The 21,201-nt window shown below is 42.0% G+C and overlaps 1 protein-coding gene across 1 annotated transcript in view; it reads right to left on the reverse strand.

The window, feature by feature from the left end:
• The window catches only part of cftr (CF transmembrane conductance regulator), a 57,644-nt gene that overhangs the window by 1,289 nt on the left and 35,154 nt on the right, over window positions 1-21,201 (reverse strand). The window contains exons 14-26 of the mRNA XM_033968096.2: window positions 17,460-18,237; window positions 16,717-16,845; window positions 16,573-16,610; window positions 14,618-14,904; window positions 14,129-14,208; window positions 13,885-14,035; window positions 5,820-6,047; window positions 4,692-4,792; window positions 4,124-4,351; window positions 3,859-4,014; window positions 3,466-3,555; window positions 2,963-3,135; window positions 2,317-2,422 (exon numbers count right to left, since the gene is read on the reverse strand). Coding sequence (XP_033823987.1) covers window positions 2,317-2,422; window positions 2,963-3,135; window positions 3,466-3,555; window positions 3,859-4,014; window positions 4,124-4,351; window positions 4,692-4,792; window positions 5,820-6,047; window positions 13,885-14,035; window positions 14,129-14,208; window positions 14,618-14,904; window positions 16,573-16,610; window positions 16,717-16,845; window positions 17,460-18,237 — 2,545 coding nt within the window. The remainder of the gene's footprint in view (window positions 1-2,316; window positions 2,423-2,962; window positions 3,136-3,465; window positions 3,556-3,858; window positions 4,015-4,123; window positions 4,352-4,691; window positions 4,793-5,819; window positions 6,048-13,884; window positions 14,036-14,128; window positions 14,209-14,617; window positions 14,905-16,572; window positions 16,611-16,716; window positions 16,846-17,459; window positions 18,238-21,201) is intronic.

The raw sequence follows: 21,201 nt of genomic DNA on the forward strand, positions 1-21,201 counted from the left end.
GAGAAGACAGGAGCATACAATCAATGTGTGACTGACAGATGGATTAGCCAATCGGAGACACACATGGTCTGTCCCTGGTTTAGCTCGTTTTTTTTTTGTTTTTTTTTATTATTCTAAGTTTTAATCTTTTACAATGGTGGGGACATTTGACATGCACATCTTTCCCCTGCCCAACACACATTCCCATCATTTCAACAGAAAACAGAACACAAATGGAACAAAAGGGAGCGACCACAAACTGCACTTACACTCACTATTTACTTACACTCTTTAAGTAAAATTGGACCTTTTTAGATTTGTATATTCAACCCACTCTTACCAACAAGACACAAATCAACCTTGTTTGTCATTTACAAATGCTGTCATCTCTTCCATTTTAAAAATGTCTAATGTCATTTCCCACCATGTTGTCAAATTGGGTCTTCCCTGTCAAAACCATTTCTCTCTTGCACATTTCTTGCTAGCAACCAATGAGGCACAAAAAAGGCATTTATCCTTCTTCATCTAATCCTGTGGTACACATCGAAAGAAGACATTTTTTTATTCCAAAGGGAAATGCAAAGTTCTATGAACATTAGTCCAGTATTGCTTAATCAGTGGGCAGTCCCACAGGATATGGCAGTGATCCGCTCGTTGATTTCTGCATTTTCTCCTGCAGATAGGAGGATTTCTGTCATAGAGTCTTCTGACATGGGTAGTGAAATATCAAATCAAAGTTCTCTAGCCAAACTTACTCCAACTCTGTGAGGCAGTAAATTTCCATTGACGTTTCTATATACCGTATTTTCGGACTATACGTCACTCCAGAGTATAACCAGGGTTATAATTGTGGGAAAGGGTCTGAGTCTTATTCATATTAATTTTATATCCGGATAGTTTGCCATATTGTTCACACAGATGCACCAGTTTAGGTTGGGAGTTTGTAGGCTGTCCTAAATAAATTAAAATGTCATCAGCATAACAAGCTAATTATAATGTGAACAGGAGTGGTGACCAGGCACATCCCTGTCTATTTCCTCTTTGCAGTGTGAAACTATCAGACAGGTGACCGTTAACTTTTATCCTTGCAGTGGGATTCGTATACAAGGCCTTACTCATTTAAATAATTGTTTCATGTAAGTAAAATTTATATAGAACTCTATAGAGAAATTCCCAATTAACCGAGTCAATTGCTTTCTCAGCGTCAACACTTATAAGCACAGCTTCAATTTTATTTTTTTGTATATGGTCTATAACGTTAGATATTATCATGAGTTTGGCAGTTTCTTATAAATGCAGTTTGGTCGTTATGTGTCAGCAGGGGTAAAAATTCCTCCATTCGTCTGACCATTATAAAGGTGAACAGTCCGCAGTTGATATTAAGAACTGATATTGGCCCGTATGATATGCCCCACGACTTATTAGATTTCAGTCGGCTTTCTTAAGTTCACTCTGTTAAAGCTGTTGTAATTTTTTCATTTTGCTCTACATCCAAATTTGGGAGGTCCAATGAGTTCAATAAGTCATTGATTTCTTTTGTATTTCCCCCAGGGACTTTAGAATATAATGTTTCAAATGCTTTATGAATTTCCCTTAATTTTATGACAATTTTTGACTTTAGTTATTGTTTTATCAGCAATTTTCTTTTTTAATTTCCTTGCTAGCATTTTCATTGATTTTGATCCACTTTCATAATATTTTCATTTCAAAAAACATAAATTTATTCTTAGTCTCCTGTTTGTTAAAACAATTTAATTCATTTCTAACATTTTTTAATTCCTTTTAATATTTGGTAAAGGGGTCTGTTTATGTATTTTCCAATTCTTTTAAACCCTTTTGTAGGTCCTCCATCCTTTTGCTTTGTATTTTTTTCTTACAACAGGCTATTGTTATCTTTTTCCCTCTTATGACAGCTTGTAGTGTGTCCCAGAGTATTGGAGGCGAGACTTCTCCATTATCATTTATATCGAGAAACTACTTTATTTCTTCCTTAAACTTGATATTTTTGAGCATATATGAATTTAATTAAAGTAGTGACTGGGACTCAAATTTTGATCAACAGATACAAAGGTGCCTGATCACTCACATCTATTGTTGACATCTCACAAATTACATTTTTGTTTTTGTCTTTTCCAAAAGTTATAAAGTAATCAGTTCTGGTATAAAGTGAATGTGGAGTTGAATAATGAGAGTAGTTATGCCTCATGGCGAAACGATCTCTCCAAATATCAATCAGACCAACCTCCTCAAAAAGACAGGAGACTTTCTTATATAAAGTGTTTGATTCAGGAACTTAGCCCCTGGTTTAGTCCTTGATTTAGTTCTTGTCAGACTCACCAGAAAAGACTCGCACTCGAGCAGTGGCTCCACTCTGTGCTCTGACAGGATCACTGTGCAGTCAGAGAAGGACTGTTTCAGAGTCTTCCTCAGGACCTGCAGCGTTCTACAAAAAAACACAACTACATTAAAAATAACAAAATTAAAATCCAACATCAAACACGTTCAAGTGCTACTGGTCTGAAACGCAACAAATCACATTATTTGTCAGTACATGTGTCATGTGTGGTACTGCGGCTGCTCTCTGAGTATAAGGTCAGATCTGAATCTAGAGTTTAAATGACCCAAATGAACTGTGAAAGGAGCAGAGCAGCTTAAAACACACGGAGGAATACAAGGGCCACCAACATGAACACAAATAAACTCCAGATGGGCACGGAGTTAAAGGTGGAGGACTCACCCAGCAGTAGCAACTGTAGTGTTATTAATAACAGTGGTGGTAGTAGTAGCAGTAGAAATAATAGTAGTAGTACTCACAGAGTCTAAATATGAGGAGGGCTCATCCAGCAGGACAAGTGTGGTAGTAGTAGCACAGTAGTCGTTGTAGTAGCAGTAGTAGTATTAGGAGTACTCACATAAGTCACATAGATGGGGGGCTTGTCCAGCAGCAGTAGTAGTAGTATTAATAGTAGGTAGCAGTACTCACATAGGGTCTAGATAGGCGGAGGGCTCGTCCAGCAGCAGAATGCGGGCCTTGCTGAGGATGGAGCGGGCCAGACACAGCAGCTGTTTGTGGCCGTAGCTCAGGACGTAGCCTCCATCCTCCAGCTGGAAGTCCAATTTATCAGGAAACTGCTCGATCACTGACTTCAGACCCACCTGAGATACAAATGAAACACAGGAGGAGTAAAAAAAAAAAAATAGGCTGGAGAGGGCTCATGTATTCAGGCTTTATATTAACCTTCATTTTGGAGGTGGGTAATATAGTGTCAAAAATAAACATATATATAAAATATGGCTAAAAGTCCACAATAAAACTTGGGTAATCCTCCAAAAATGAATATAAGGAGATATTTCTGCACTAATGTTTAATTTTAAAGTACATTCACTTTTTGAGTGATACTCAACAAAGACATTTATCGTCATGTTCTAGCACATTTCGGATAGATTTATGCTTGGAAAAGGTCACATCACATTAAAAGTCTGTACCTCATCTGCGACTCTCCACAGCTCCTCGTCACTATGGCGACTGTACGGATCCAGGTTCATCCTGAACGTCCCGGTCAGAATGAACACTTTCTGTAACAGGGACACGGCTCAATTAGGAATATTTCATTCATTGATAAGAGAAACAACAGGGCTGGAGTAACCAGTCAACACTAGAGCAGTTACCAGTGCGGTTACGGTCCAGGTTCAGGTACATATCACTACAAGAGCATATGGTCTACAGGTGTGTATATGAAACAAAACTTACTAATGTAACTACTGTTCTATGAAACCCGGATGACCGCCAGAAGAGGTGCATAAATGTTCATTCAGTGTTTTAAACATCGCCTCTGGTGGTCAGTTGTGATGAAATAGAACTGTATGTAGTATTTTAACCTGTGGGACGACTCCAAAGGCCTTCCTCCAGGTGTGCAGAGATACAGAGCTCCAGGACACTCCATCGATGGAGATGTCTCCATCTGTGGAGGCCAGTCTGAGCAGAGCTGAGAGCAGAGTGCTTTTACCTGACCCTGTGCGGCCAAGAAGACCAACCTGAGACAGAGAGGAGATGGGGCATTTCAGTCAGTTGTAATTGCTATGGCAACAGTGCTAGACTCCATCACTCTGAAACAGTAATAGTAACAGTAGTAGTACTCCTTACACTGTGCCCTCCCTCCACAGTGAAGCTGATGTCACTCAGCACAGCTCTCCCAGCCTCTGTGTACTTGACGGTCAGTCCCTGTACGTCCATGTGTCCTCTGTTGGGCCAGTTGTCCTGCACATGAGGATTTTCCACGACCAGGTCTGGACCTGAGCGACCCGGCTTCCCAGAGCCCGGCTCCTCTGACGGCAAGTCTATGAACTTAAACACCCGGTCCACTGAGCGCATCTGTGAAGGAGAGACGGCAATTAGAACTTGATTAGAGGGGCTTTGTGTATGGTGTGAGGATCAGTCTTAGTCTAGACCTGGTCTAGTCCTGGCCAAGTTCTGGTCTAGTCCTAGTTTAGGTATGATTTTGTCCTGGTTTAGTGATAGTGTAGTTATGGCCTACAGTTGGTTTGGGTTGGGTATGGTATAGTACGTACGTATGTACAGACGTACAGACAGACAGAGAGAGACAGAGAGAGAGAGAGAGAGAAGGGAAGAGAAAAAGAGGTTGAGAGAAGGATAAAAGGAGGAAGGGTGAGAGAAAGAGAGAGAAAGAGTAAGCCTAATTGTAGTTGTGTACCAGTCCGTCCACAGTGATGCTGGTGATCACGGTCCATTGAAACGTTCCCAGAATCAGCATCGCCAAAGCCACGATGATCCCAATGTCTCCTGGTTTATCCTCTGGGAAAAAAAGGATTTAAAATGTATTCAAATGTACACCGAAATACAAACATATTTATAGACACAGAATGTTCTACTCTAGCAGCAGAACTCCTTGTGCCCTCTGTTGATGTTTTGTGGGTAAGAAAAAACAAACAAAAAAAAAAAACACTTGGTGACCCTTCAATTTTAGCTTTAATTTTATATAGCCCACATACATTTAGCTAGCTATTTTGTATTTTATATTATACAAAAAAACAACATGTTCAAACATATAGAGTTCAGTTTTGTCCCTGTCTGGTCCTAGCTGCACGGTGGCAGTGACCCTCTGAACTCCAGTCTTTAGTTTCTCCCGATTTAAATCTAATGAAGCAGAAAATGAGGTCCATCTGCTCTGACCTAAACACATTTAAACACTGCTCTTTAATGACACACAGAATCTACCCTGAGCTCATCTGACTGTGAACATTTTTTAGATTACTTTTAAAGCACTTTTAAATTGGCATCATATTTTTATAAATTCCCAAAAAACGAGCATCTTATTGCAGACACTCCCATGTTCACACACAGGCAAAACAGTGAAGTCGTGCCTCTCGTGTGGCATCATGATAGAACATACACTAGTATGGGAAGTTAACAATTTTAACAGCTCAGTTAAACCCTAAACTGAAATATAAAACAATAAATCTGATTAATCCTAAATAATCAATGATGGAAATTTAAATTACTTTAGCAGTCAAATTCTTGTTATCAAAACTAGATATTAAGGCTCTGCAGTTAAACAAATCTCTCAATTAAATGTGATTATTACACAGAAAAATGACATAATTCAGAAAAAAAACAAAAAAAAAGAAAAAGCCTGTGGGTTGTTGGAGCTTTTGTTAATATTTGTTTGTATTTCAATTAAAATCTAAATGATATAATTATTCTTCCCATCATCAAACAACCCTTCTACACTGATCACAATCATGCCATGTGCCCAGAGAAAATGTTTATGAATCAGGCAGAGCAGAAACAAATTACTGGCGTCCGTATTATCCAGACTTACTGTTGGTTCCCACGGCGATGAAGGCAGCAGCACCGAAGAAGAGCACAAAGATCATGTCACAGCGGAAGAGGAACCATCGGAGTGTGGCCAGGTAGTGGAACCATATGGCCGTGTGTGTGTTCAGGGCTTTGTGAAACAGCATCTCAAAGTACGTCTGACGCCCGAATGCTCGGATGGTCCACAGCCCCTTCAGCGAAATGATCAGGTGGGAGAAGATTGGACTGCGAGCTGGACACAGGACAGGAGCACGGCATTAGTACAGGAATTCAGATTAAACAAAATCTAAATGCATCTATAATATCTTTATATTAAAAGGAACAATACTGCGAGTGCAGGGAGCAGGCTGCCAATGAGCTCTACAAATATAGAAAAGAGTTTAGACATCCACAGCCGTGTGTAGCTCTCTGTAGACATATATAAAACTGGAACGGCTGTCGCTGAAAGTGAGAAGGTAGAACATTATGATGAAAACTTGAATTTGACTGAAGCTGAGAAATCAAACTTTAGTTAAATTCCGTTGAGAGAACAGCACAGGAATCTTTCCCTCTACAAATGCAGAATGCATTAACCTTTGGTTTTTCATAAGCAAAATGTTCTGTATTTTCGCTAAAATCAGCTGAAGTAAGTCTGTCAGCATCACCATGTTTGTTTTTGCACTTCACCTTCGGCTTCTGCATGGACTACAAAGCTGCTCTGTGATTGGTCCCTATCGTTCAAGTGGGAGAACGTCAAGATGGATTCTCGCGAGTCTGTGAATTTTCTAATATTGTGAGAATCCATCTTGTGGTGCAAGATTACCACAACCACTACTACCACTGCTACAACTACTGCTACTGCTCCTACTGGAGGGAGCATAAACTTAAATTTATGTTTTCTCAGGTCAGTAAAATGACCTTAAGTAAAATATTTAAAAATAATAATTGCAATGCTATAGTATATTTTATGACAATTTTTGCTCGAAGTCACTTGTCATGCATTACTCATTCACCACCACAGCTGCCCTGGGAGAGATTCACAAAAGTGAGGCTCCCAATCTCCCCCATCGGCCCTTCCAACCAGCACCAACACTCATGCCCCACATTTTTACAAGGCGTGTAGGATGAAGTGTCTTGCCACAACAACAGTTCCCAACACCACCTGGTATTCCCAGCAGTTTCCCATCCAAGAACTAACCGGGCCCAAACAGTGGTGTCATTATTCAAACACTCTGGTATGACTGTTGTCAGTTGGATTCTCTGTTTAGTTACTTCTCTCGAAAACAGTGACTGTCCCATAGACACTCCATCCTTCCATCTGAAATCATGACACCGGTTATTGTAAAATCATGAACAAGACGTATTGCTTTGACGCACTCTTGTAACAGCAACTGTTTACATGGAAAAGTCCAAATGTGAAAATATGTTTTGATGTTTCAAGCCTGAGTCACTTCACTGTCACTCTGTGCAGGTCTGAAGTCTGTGGCATTATTTCCACTGAGTTCTGGGTCGAAGGAAACACGCTCCAATCTCAGACTGACCTTAAACTGTGAGAACAAGAGCTGTCGTCAGAGGAGGGGAGACAGGGAGAGAGAGGGAGAGAGGGAGCTAGAGAGAGGGAAGGGAAGGGAGGTAGGGGAGACAAGGAGAAAGATAAAGAGAAGGGAGGGAGGGATGGAGAGGGAAAGATAGAAACAGCAAGAGAAGGAAAGACAGGGAGGGAGACAGGGAGGGAGAGGGGAGAAAGAAAAAGAGAGAAAGAGAGAGAAACAGGAGAGGTATGAAGTAAGGGAGAGAATAAATAATTTCCAGTAAACACAGAGGAAGTATTTATACTGATTTATATAAAACTACATACAGATATGACCAGAACATGAAGTGACAGCTCCTCTTGTATTTCATCACATTTAAATGACGCCAGTGCAGTTCATAAATCAACACATCCGATCCCCAGAGCTCCATCAGCCCGGACAAACAGGCATGAGCCACTTCCTGTCTGTGGCCCTCTACTTCCTGTTTCACTGACGACTCTATGACAGATTAATCAGGGAATCCTCCGCTTCACTGCCCACTCTCCCCTGTCCCTTTTGTTCATTTATAACAAAAGGGACAGGGGAGAGGAAAAAAGAGAGGAGAGTGAGAAAGAGGAGAGAAAGCACATAAAGAACAAGCAAGTGGAAGGAGTGGAAGGAGAGATAGAGCGATGTGGGGTCATAGACAGATAACAGGAGTGGTTCATTAGAGTGAGTAGAATAACACTGACACAGGGCTTTGTGGTTGGGGCTCGCCCTGTCTCCAGCCTCTTCCTCTACCTCTGTCACTGATCTTTCCACTCTTGACCTGTTGAATGTTGCCTCAGTTTGTGTCATTTCCAAACTCAAAACCTGCAAAAGCCAGACTGATGTGTGTCTCACTCTGAGTTTTACAAAAAATTACTGTTCAGTTGGATACTTCAAGCTATATGTTAAGTTATGTTTTCTTGTGTGCCCATGTGGGAGGTTTAGGGGGTGTGGCAGTGTGTTTGGCGCGGGCTGGGAGTTCACGCGAGAGCGTCTTGAGTGGTAGACTGTTGTTCACGGAGATGCTAATGACGAAGGAATAAAAGTTATCTGAAAGAACGTTTCTTTATTGTATAAACATTGGTAGCAGAGGATGGCTGCTGCTGGAAATTACAAGATTCCGCCGCCATTTGATGAGAAGACATCTTATGAAACTTGGAAAAATGAAATTGAAATCTGGAGATTAGTGACCGATCTGGACAAAAAGAAGCAAGTGCTAGCAGTTACCTTATCGCTAACAGGACGGGCGAGGGAAAGTGCGCTGTAGATTCCCGCTGATGGTTTGAATGCTGACACCGGTATGGCTGCTCTATTGGAAAAACTAGACTCCGTGTTCTTAAAAGAAGAAAAGGATCGCCAATACGAGGCGTACACGGAGTTTGATCGTGTCACTAGAGAGAGCGCTGTGTCCATGGTGGATTACATTGTCGAGTTTGCTTCCAGATGCCGTGCTAGACTTTAAACTACTAGATACGGCCGGACTCAATATAAAAGATAAACAGTTAGCACTCACAGCCTGCCCCACTGTCTCCTTTGCCAATATGAAATCAGCTTTGAAAATAATTTTTGGAGACGTGACATCACCACGCGAGGGTAGCAGTCCGATGCAAATGAGTAATGACAGTGAGTGCGCCTATTACACGAGATATACAGGTAAAAGAAACAGCAAAACAAACAGTCCACAAGGCCAAAAGGTGGCGCAAGGCACAAACCCCATTGATAAACACGGGAGGAGAACAAGGTGTGCAGTTTGCCAGAGCACATTTCACTGGGCAAAAGACTGTCCAAACAAGAGAGAACATGTAAAAGTGACAGAAGATGATGAGCAAAAGGCTGAATATGAGGAATGCAACATCACTTTGTTTTCAGATGAGAGACTGTCTGACACAGATATCTTTATGGTGGAGGCTTTGGCATTAATCGACACAGCCTGCACAAGAACAGTGTGTGGAGAAAAATGGCTGGAAGATTAAACAAGTGGACTGCCAAAAAGTGAGTTACACAAAATATTAGGTGAAATCAGTGCAAGGCCATTCAGATTTGGTGATGGTAAAGTTGTTCATTCCACAAGAAAAGTTACCTTGCCAGCAAAAATAGGTCAGACCAAATGCAAAATAGAAACAGAGGTTGTCCCTGCAAACATACCATTGTTGCTAAGCAAGGCTTCACTAAAAAGGGCAAGTGCAGTGTTAGATATTGAACATGACAAAGCGACAATGTTCAAACAACCTGTTAAAATTGAACTGACATCTTCTGGACATTACTGTGTGACCTTGAGAGACAAGAGCAGTCAGGATAAAAAGGAGACAAGACGTGAAGATGAGGAGATTCTCATTGTTAAAGAAAACATGAGTACAGAAGAAAAGAAAAGAATTCTTTGGAAACTACACAGACAGTTTGGACACGCCTCAGTTGACAGGTTGCAGAAATTACTCACCTGTTCAGGTGCTCACGACAAAGAAAGCAGCACTATTCTCAAGAGCATTGTAAAAAACTGTGAAACATGTGCCAGGTACAGCAAGCCAAAACATAAGCCAATAGTTGGTCTGCCGATGACTACAACCTATAATGAAACAGTGGCTGTTGACTTACATGAGCTCGACCATAATGTGTGGTATTTGCATGCGATTGACCACTTTACACGCTTCAGTGCAGGAAGTATTGTCACAACCAAGAACCCCAAAGAAATTGTGAAGCAGTTTATTCACTGTTGGATCAGCGTTCATGGTCCCCCGCGCAGACTGTTTAGTGACAACGGTGGTGAATTCAATAATGAAGAAATAAAGGACATGGCCGGAAAGTTCAATATTGAAATCAAAACAACTGCAGCTTACAGCCCATGGAGCAATGGGCTTCTGGAAAGGCATAATCAAACTCTCACTGAAATATTGCTCAAAGTTAAAAAGGACAACAATTGTGACTGGAGAACAGCACTAGATTGGGCACTAATGGCAAAGAACTCTATGCATAATGTACACGGGTACAGCCCCTACCAACTAGTGTTTGGTCAGAATCCAAACTTGCCCTCCGTGCTTACTGACAAACCCCCTGCCCTGGAAACCAGTGTGAGCTCCTGGGTAGCTCAACACATTGCGACGCTACATGCTATGAGAAAGGCATTCACAGAGGCAGAATGCTCCGAAAGACTTAGGAGAGCCATTCGGAAACAACTACGGCCAGTTGATGAAAGGTATGTCACAGGAGATAAAGTCTACTACAAGCGGGTGGACTATAATGAGTGGAAAGGTCCAGGTGTGGTGATAGGACAAGACGGAGCTGTTGTATTCGTGAGACATGGAGGATCTTATGTTCGGGTACATCAGTCTAGATTAAGAAAGGTGAATGAAACTCAAACTAAGGCAGGTGATACAAAATCAGAAATGAAAACTATTGAAAACCCTAAAGTACCACCAGCAGCAGATCTTTCTGACACTGAAAGTGATGAAGATGCAACACAAGACCCTGAGCCACTTAATGCTGAGACCAATGAACCCCCTGATGCAGCAGAGCTAACTACAGGAACCAGTCATGGACAGTCTCAAACACCACAAGCCCCTTCTTCCTATGAAAGCCTTCAATTAAAAGTTGGCCAGGTGATTACATATATAGACAATGAAAGTGGTCAAAGCCGTACTGGAAAAGTCCTTAGCCGAGCAGGGAAGGCTAAGAGAAAACATAAAGACTGGTACAACTTGCAGTTCAGCCAGCCTCAGGAAATAGCAAGTACATCAGGATCAGTCAACCTTGAAGTAATGGACAGTGTTCAAGTGGTCCCCTCAGAAAGTAAGGAGTGTGCTTACAAAAATAGAGATGATGTTTTTGTTGTCCATGACGATGTCTTTATGCCTGCCAAATTTGCAGAACTCACAAACTGGAAGAAAAATGATGTATTTGAAGACATCAAAGATGAAGGTCAGAAATGTGTCTCAACAAGGTGGGTGTGCACACTTAAAGAAACAGCTGTAGGGGTTGTGCCAAAAGCTAGACTAGTGGCAAGAGGCTTTGAAGAGCTAAACACACAGGACTTACCGAAAGACTCACCTACATGTGCCACGGAATCCTTGAAAATCATTATGGCGGTTGTAAGTCAAAACAAATGGCAGCTGAACTCCATAGACATAAAAGCAGCTTTTCTGCAAGGTAAAACACTGGATAGAGATATTTACATTCGTCCACCACAGGAAGCACAGAGCAAAGGAAGAGTATGGAAGTTAAAGAAGTGTGTTTATGGTCTCACAGATGCTTCTTTGTACTGGTATCATAGAGTCAGAGATACAATGCAGCAGTTGGGAGCTTAAGTGTCTAAGATGGACCCAGCAGTGTTTTACTGGCTCCATCAGAGTGGCACAGTGAAAGGAATCCTTGCGACTCACGTGGATGATTTTATTTGGGGGGGAACCGGTGTATTCTCCACTACTGTCATCCCGCAGTTAAAAGCTGCCTTTCAGGTAAGACGGGAAGAGCACAATGACTTCAGCTACATTGGAATGGAAGTTCATTCGGTGGAGGGTGAGATACAAGTACAACAAAGATCATACATTCGGCATCTGCAGGCTATTCCTATTGACCCCACCAGAGCAACACAGCGTGAACTAGCATTGACAGCCAATGAAATGGACATGCTTAAGTCAAAGATTGGACAAATACTGTGGGTAGCAAGGCAAAGTAGACCAGACATTATGTGTGACATATCAATCTTGGCATCTAACACCAAACATGCTACTATTCAGACTCTGCACTGTGCAAACAAACTTGTTAGAAAAGTCAAGTCAGATGATGTCATGTTGAGGTTTCAGCACCTGGGAGAGAACAGCTCCCTCAAACTGGTGGTGTATAGTGACTCCTCCATGGGAAACCTGACAGATGGAGGTACACAGGGTGGACACTTCATCATGCTCATGGGTGAAAATGGAAAATTTTCACCCATATCCTGGCAGTCCAAGCGCATCCGGAGAGTCGTGCGGAGTACATTAGCAGGAGAGACTTTGGCGCTTGCAGATGGGATTGATAGTGCAGTCTTTCTAGCTACACTTTACTCAGAAATCACCACTAAGAACTACTCATCTAAAGCTGTGCCCATTGTTTTCGTGTTTGCGTATCATTCTCTTCTGGATGCAGTTAAATCTACAAAATCAGTCACAGAGAAAAGACTGCGCCTTGAGATCAGCAGTATGAAGGAGCTCATACACACTGGGACTATTCAGCAGATTGTGTGGTCGACCACCAAAGAGCAGTTGGCTAACTGCTTGACCAAAAAGGGGGCTTCCGCACTTGATCTTCTGAAGGCTCTCAGTGAAGGCGTTTGCAAACTAAAAATCTAAATGAACTTTGCAATGCTTTACTTCTGTTGTTTATTGTTTATTTGTTCTTTAAGTAATGTTTGCATGCTTTGTTGTTATGGCACTTTTCTAAAAAGAAAAAAAGGGGAGATTGTTAAGTTATGTTTTCTTGTGTGCCCATGTGGGAGGTTTAGGGGGTGTGGCAGTGTGTTTGGCGCAGGCTGGGAGTTCACGCGAGAGCGTCTTGAGTGGTAGACTGTTTTTCACGGAGATGCTAATGACGAAGGAATAAAAGTTATCTGAAAGAACAACGTTTCTTTATTGTATAAACACTATAGACTATAACAGAGCACGCTGATATTAAGCAAATTTGACTCTCGTGAACTTTAAGCTTTGTAATTATGCTGTTACCCCCTCAAAAACAGTTGTGTTTTGTTCCATTCACACATGTTTGAGTAATCTTGAATTATTAGTCTGTCTACATCTTCAAAGTTCAAAATGCTCTGTTCCCCCTTGTGATGTCATGAATCGGTAATTTTCAAGTTAACGTCTACCTTTTACCTTTTGTTCAGTAGGGGCCGGAAATTCCAAAGCTGACATTATCCAAATAAATCTAGTCAAGGTGTATGGAGTTTAAAAACCACAGTGGAGCACTTCCTGTATTACCACTTGACAAAATTGTTTGAGAGTGTTTTCTGTTTGAGAGAAGAACACAACCTAAGTAAGTTTGTTTGTGATGAGGAAACATTCATCAGAAAATAGCATAATATGTGCCCTTAAACAGATACATCTACTTGAGTTTAAAACACAAACATCCACAAATGCAGAAAAACAGCTGTTTTCAAAAACAAAATAGCTTGAACAGTCAATATCCACCTGTTTATCATGTTTAGGTCGATTTATTTGTGAGTTTTTCCTTTGGCTCCTGCTTCAAATCACATTGCTGCCTTGTGATTGCGCTGACCCATCCCATCCACCAGAGAATTCAAGCTCATACCCAGCAGATGACAGTGACTTTGTGATTCAAAATTATGGTTTGAATTAATCTGCACATGGTAACACATTCCTGTGGTGTCAGTCAAGTGGATTTATTGCTAATCTCTCTATTTAGTTTGAAAACACATTTAAATTAAGAGGTAATCTATCCACACACAGGAATAATATGCAAACTGCAAGGACCACCCAGTCAAACACGAGAGACAGAAAACAGTGACACAATAATTTGACTTAAAAAGAACTCTGTGGAACCCACCTTCAGCCTCGAGAAGTTTGAGCTGCTGCCCAGTCCTTAGAAAGTACTTCCTGAGCATGACGAAGATGATGGCCAATGGGATCGCAGCGATGAAGATGTAGGGTCGGATGATGGACACAGTGAAGATGGCTCCGGTCACAATCAGGGTGAGCTGAGGGAGGAGGGCACAGGGTTTACACCCTGACACTTAGACATGATTAACAGTGGTCACGTATTTTGTAATAATAAAAAACAATCGATTCACCTGAATGAGGTCAAACAAAACCAGAGGCAGCATGTCGTCGATGGTGGCCATGTCTTTGGTGAATCTGTTCATGATTCGACCTGAGACAAACAGGAGGGAGTTCACCAGTGAGTTAAAGTTGCAGTTAGTTACACAATTTCATCAAGTCTGACAGGGGCCTTCTGCTGTTGTGTCCTTAAAGCCACTTTTTAGGAAAAAGAAAACAAAGGTATATTTTTTCTGTTGCTATGAAATACTTGCATTCTTACTCTGAGGTGCATTATTACTCTGAGAGGGCTTGCAGCCCCACAAACCTGATAAGCAAGACACTCACCTTGCCTGTATGAACATAGAGTTTGTGTGGGAGTGAGTGTTGGTAGTGGTCGGAGGGGCAGACTACCAATCTGCCCCAGGGCAGTTTAGCACCTCCAGTTGTGGAGTGAATAAATGAATAATGTAGCACTTTGATAGGCTCATTTAAGGCATTTCTTATTATCTTTTAGTTTTTACCTGTCTTCATAGTGTTGAGCACAGCCATCGGAGCCCTCAGCACCGCGCTCAGCATCTGCTCATGGAGGCGCTTGGAGACAGTGAGCAGAGTGTGCACTAGGGGGAGCCCTCTGAAGAAGCCAAGGGCCAGCACACTCTCAGAAGTGGCCACGTAGATGTAGATGATGTAATAGGCGCTGGTGGGTGTCACGATCACAGCCAAGTGCACTGGGGGACCTGAGGCGTTCGGGTGCTGCTCGTCAATGTAGTTTGGAGAGTTCGGGTTAGCGGCATCCCTCCAAATCTTACTGAGAGAGAGGGGAGGGGAAAGACAGGAACAAAAATCAAATTAAAATGGAAAATTGGTGGCACAAACTTCCCTCTCCACACACACCTCCTCCAGCTCTTCCCGGGGAATCCCGAGGCGTTCCCAATCCAGCTGAGAGACATAGTCCTTCAAGCGTGTCCTGGGTTTTCCCACCACCACCCCGGTCTGCCAATCCAGAGGTACTGTCCGTGACCACCACGTGATGTTGCAGAGACATGTCAACGAAAACAGCCCCACAACATCCAGAGACCTAAGATACTTAGGACAGATCTCATCCACCTCTAGAGCCTTGTCCGAGGAGCTTGCCAACCACCTCAGTGACTTCAGCCAGGGTGATGGCTGAGTCCACCTCCAAGTTCTCAGTCTCTGCTTCCTTCTCAGAAGACGAGAAGGAAGAACTGCTTCCCCTTTCTGAGGCACCGGACAGTTTGCCAGAATTTTTTTGAGGCCGACCAATAGTCCTCCTCCATGGCCTTTCCAAAATGTCTCCCTTTGCGACTGCACAAACTGCGTCACGCTTGGCCTGACGATAGCTGTCAGCTACCTCAGGAGTCCCACAAGGCAGCAGGGCTTGACAGGACTCTTTCTTCAACCTGACTGCATCCCTTACTTCCGGCGTCCAGGCTCGGGGGTTACCGCCATGGCAGGCACCAGAGACCATGTGACCATAGCTAGGAGCGGCAACATTGACAATGGAGGTGGAGAACATGGTACACTCAGACTCAATGTCTCCAACTTTCCATGGGATCTAGGAGAAGCGCTCCTGTCCAAGACACATGGCTGGAGGTCCGATGATTGACTTTGTTGTTGTGTCAGCTACTTCCGGCCTAGAGTGTCCAGGTGCCATGTGGACTGATGGACACTCTTGTGCTCGAACACTGTGTTTGTTATGGACAAACTGTGACTAGCACAGAAGCCCAATAACACAACACCACCCGGGTTCAGATCAAGGAGGCTGTTCTTCCCGATCACCCCTCTCTGAGGGTCTCTGTCGTTGCCCATGTGGGTGTTGAAGTCCCCCAGTAGAACAATGGAGTCCCAGGTAGGTGCACTGTCCAGTGCCCCTCCCAGGGACTCCAAGAAGGCTGGGTACTCTGCACTGCTGTTTGGCCCGTATGGTGACACAACAGTGAGAGACCTGTCCCTGACCCGAAGGCGCAGAGACGCGACCCTCTCATTCACTGGGGTGAACTCCAACACACTCCAACACACTCTCCCCACGGGCAACACCAGAGAAATTGGGTACCAGAGCCCAAGCTGTGTGTGGAGGTGAGCCCAACTATAACTTGCAGTACCTTTCAACCTCCTGCACAAGCTTAGGCTCATCAGTGATATGTACTGATGAGCCATGCAACTTCCTAAAATTTTCTTTCCTTTTTTTCTAATCTTTACTTCAAACTCAGAAATCTGCTACGAACGTTTAAATCCAGTAACATTCCACTGTTGGTTCTACTTATTAAAAGTAGACTCTAAACAGTGATATGATTTTTTTTTTTTTTTTATAAAACTGAGGAGTTTTAGTTTGGCTGACTGATATTGTAATCCATATTTTCCTTGCCCATTACCACAGTAAAAACTGCGGACAATGCTAAAAAAAACTTTTTAAAAAAAGCAAAGCACAAGTCAAAACAGTGAAACTGCTACTTACTCAGTGATGAGGTAAATGCCAATGACAGACCCAGCCACCTGTTCAGAAAGTTAAAGTTAAATTTCAGTTTCATTGTTTTACCATAAGAATCAAGTGATCAATTTATCGATCTAACTATTGTTTGGTGTAAAATTGTATCTGCACCTCGATGATGAAGATGAGGAAGATGAAGCCCATCACATAGACCAGGCTCCTGTTGGTGGTGACATATCTGAGGTAAGTGCTCCATGATGTTGTCTCAAATACAGTCTCGTTCTCATCTGCAAACGCTTGCTGTCAAACAAATACAGCAGTTATACAGCATACAGTCAGTACAGTACAAGATCAAAGCAGGACAAAGAAGCATACAAGGCAAAAAGATAACAAAAAGTTAATGGTTAAAGTAATGGTCACTTGCGTGTGCTCACATTTAGATCAGGTTTACTCCTAATTTAGCCCAGATTAAATCCTGGTATAGTTAATCCAGGTTAAGAATTGGTTTGGTCCTGGTACAGTTCGAGTTTAAACCAGGTTTAGACCTAATTTAATCCTGGCCAAATCCTTGGTTTAGTCCAGGTTAAGTCTGCTTTAGTCATTGTTTTTGTCTGTCTTTAGTCCTAGTTGAGAACTGGTTTAATCATTGGTTTAGTCATTAGTTTAGTTTTGGTTAAATCCTGGTAATGTCCTGGTTTAGTCCTTGTTTGGCCTTGGTTTAGATCTGATTTTGTCCTGGTTTATTCTTGGTTTTAGCCCGTTAGAGCCCATTACTCTTGCTTTCACAGTAGTAAAATCTAGACAACCAAATGAAGTTCAGATTTTGAGTAAATTTATAATCCCAGTGGTTTATGTTTCACCAGCTCCCCTCAGAGACAGTTTCTCTTTGTCTTTATTTTTCTAGCTCCTCTCACCTCCATGTCCTGCTCGTCCACGTCTTCACTGATGTCGTACACACTATCTTTGGACAGCCTCCTCGCATATATATCCAACTCCGAGGCCAGATCGCACTGTGGAGTTATGGATAACTTCTTCCTAAAAGATGACTGCACCTGTTCCCTCCTCTCCTGTCCCTGCGCGTTCGTGATGAACGCCAAAACCGACTGCCTCCTCTGCCCATTCAGATGGTGAAAACCGTGATGAAACATGTTAGAACGCGGCAACACTTCCTCCACCTGGTCATCCTCGGGTACTACAGAAAACCTCCTCTCGTTCAAGTCTCGGATGCCATCTTCCATGGGCGTATTTTGGGGATTGGGCTGGTTACTCCCGCTGAGTATTGAAAACTTCCGTGCTGCAGCTAGTGGGTTTAAAATTAAAGATTGTTTACGTTTTTCCGGATGACTCTCCCCTCCGTTTTGCATTTGATTAGAGATTATTGGGTTATGATTTTGCCGGAAAGATTGCCGCAGGTTTTCTGGGCCTCGGAATCCTGCTGTCTCGTCTATGGACACTCTCCGTAATGTTTCGGTGAGGATGGAGCTTCGTCTTTCCGCGTTGATGTTATCGTAAGCTTCCAGCCCGAGGAGCAGAGCGCTGAAGTCTGGACGCTTGGCTTGGAGCTCGGAGAAGGTGCCGTAGAAGTAACAGTCTCCGTTGTGAAGGAGCAGGATCTTATCAGCGCGTTTCAAATGGTCCAGTTTAGACGTGACCACAATGCGAGTCTTAGAGGCCATGAGCTTACACACACATCTGGAACACAGGAAAACATACAAAAGATCTTATTAAAAGCTGAGCTGTACCTGATTTTTACTGTCTTAAAAAAAACTAAACTAGTTCATTGTAAATGGTTTGCAGTGGTCCAAAGGTATTCCTCGCTTACCTTATGCATTCAGAACATCTTAATTATTCACCATAAATTAGAGCAGAACTATCATAAATTAGAGCAAAGTTTTCCCATCACGATAAAGCAAACAACTAGCATGCTAACAATGCACTTCCTGATTATCTGACAATAAAAACTTAATTAGATTCAGACAGCATGTTGCTGATTTATCATTCATTAATTCATTAAGACTAAAACCAAGGAATCTGAAATTAGATACAAAAAGTATAAAAATAAATTAACAGATATAATGAGGAAATGTAAGAAAAACTACTATAGGACTTTGCTTGACAGCAACAAAAACAATATTAAAGGTTTCTGGAAAGTATTAAATGAGATCATTGGTGCAAGGCCAAAAAACAATTGCATTCATTCATTCATTCATTTATTTTGACCCCAAGAGCTGCTTATACAATACATCTGTACTGGGGCAAGAAGAGAAGAGATTTTGCTCAAATACATGGAAATAAACAGGGTACAGGGCCTTATTCAACTATAGTGTATTATTCACTTGTACACTGTACTTCAAATGTGACAGAGTCTCAAGTCTCATTATAAAACAATATAATATTCTGCCCTCTCTACACGACTGTGTAGTTTGGCAGATAGCAAACAGACTTGAAATGAATACAACGTTGAATGACTTAGGTCAGGCGTATCCAAATTTTTCTTATTGAGGGCCACATATAAAAACACAAACAAAGCTGAGGGCCATAAACTCGTCGTCAATACAGTGAATACTTCAAATCTGTGTTATTATTACAAGTTCAGTACAAGAACAATTAGACATTCATGTTTACATCCTCAGGGGGACACATTAAATATTTGATATGGCCTTGTTAAAGTAGATTTTCAGGTAATATGGTCAAATTCAACTGGAAGCTTGAGGGCCAAGATTTTGCCCCCGGGCCACAGTTTGGGCATGCCTGACTTAGGTCATGTTTATTGTTTCATTGCTCCAAGTGCTTTACCTTCTTTACTTTGCAAAACAGATAATAAGTCTCTGTATACAGGAAACAAATGACACATACAAATACGACTAACAAATGGCAGCATAGGTTAGCAGTGGCTAGCCACTCAAACTGGTAATGACCATGAATAACAATGTAAGGCCGCTAACATAGCGAGTATCAATTAGCATAGATAGAAACAAACGCAATCTAATTAGCATATGCATAGGATCAAACAGAAATCACATTAACAGTCTATAAACTTACAGGCATACACTCCCTTAAACCCTGGAGAAGATATTTAAGCACTTTTTAACACAAACTGCAGCTCGTAGCTAGCAGAAAGAACATGGCTGCTACATCAACTTCCTTTACAAACAACAAATCACAATATGACATGCGCCCACTAGAGGACAATGTTTCACCACCTGCCCTTAAAGGGACAGTACAACAACAACTTTTTTAAATACTTTGGACACATTAGCCTGTGTACAACCCCTATTCCAATGAAGTTGGGACACTGTTTAAACTTTAAAAAAAATACAGAATACAATGATTTGCAAATCCTTTTCAACCTATATTGAACTGAATAAACTACAAAGACATAATATTTAATGTTCAAACTGATAAACATTATTGTTTTTATGCAAATATTCACTAATTTTCAATTTGATGCCTGCAACACTTCCAATAAAGCTGGGACAAGGGCATGTTTACCACTGTGCTACATCACCTTTCCTTTTAACATCAATCAATAAGTGTTTGGAACTGAGGACACTAATTGTTGAAGCTTTGCAGGAGGAATCCTTTCCCATTCTTGCTGAACGTACAACTTCAGTTGCTCAGTAGTCCGGGGTCTCCATTGTCGTATTTTGTGCCACACATTTTCAGTGTGAGACAGGTCTGGACTGCAGGCAGGCCAGTCTAGTACCCGCACTCTTTTACCTCGAAGCCACGCTGTTGTAACACATGCAGAATGTGGCTTGGCATTGTCTTGCTGAAATAAGCAGGGATGTCCCTGAAAAAGACGTTTGGATGGCAGCATATGTTGCTCCAAAACCTGTATGTACCTTTCAGTATTAATGGTGCCTACACATGCCATGGCCACGAACACACCCCCAGACCATCACAGATGCTTTTGAACTTTAAGATGATAAAAATCTGTATGGTCCTTTTTCTCTTTGGCTCGCAGGACACGATGTCCATAATTTCCAACAATTTGAAATGTGGACTCGTCAGACCACAGCACACTTTTCCACTTTGCGTCAGTCCATCTCAGGTGAGCTCGGGCCCAGAAAAGCCCGTGGCGTTTCTGGGTGTTGTTGATATTTGGCTTTCTCTTTGCCTGGTACAGTTTTAACTTGCACTTGGAGATGCAGCAACAAACTGTGTTAACTGACAATGGTTTCTGAGCACATGTGGTAATATCCTTTACACATTCATGTCTGTGTTTAATACAGTACCACGTGAGGGGTCGAAGGTCACGGGCATTAAATGTTGGTTTTGGGCCTTGCTGCTCACGTGCAGAGATTCCTCCAGATTCTCTGAAACCTTTGATAATATTATGGACTGTAGATGATGAAATCCCTAAATTTCTTGCAATTGTATGTTGAGAAACATTGTTCTTGCTTGTGAATGACTGAGCCCTTCGGGGATGCTCCTTTTATACCCAATCATGACACTCACCTGTTTCCAATTAACCTGTTCACCTGTGGACTGTTCCAAACAGATGTATTTTAAACATTCCTCAACTTTCCCATTCTTTTGTTGCCCCTGTCCCAGCTTTATTGGAACGTGTTGCCGATATCAAATTGAAATATCTGCATAAAAACAACAAAGTTTATCAGTTTGAACATTAAATATCATGTTTTTGTAGTATTC

The sequence above is a fragment of the Periophthalmus magnuspinnatus genome, chromosome 6 (genome assembly GCF_009829125.3).
Source record: "Periophthalmus magnuspinnatus isolate fPerMag1 chromosome 6, fPerMag1.2.pri, whole genome shotgun sequence".
NCBI classification, from domain to species: domain Eukaryota; kingdom Metazoa; phylum Chordata; class Actinopteri; order Gobiiformes; family Gobiidae; genus Periophthalmus; species Periophthalmus magnuspinnatus.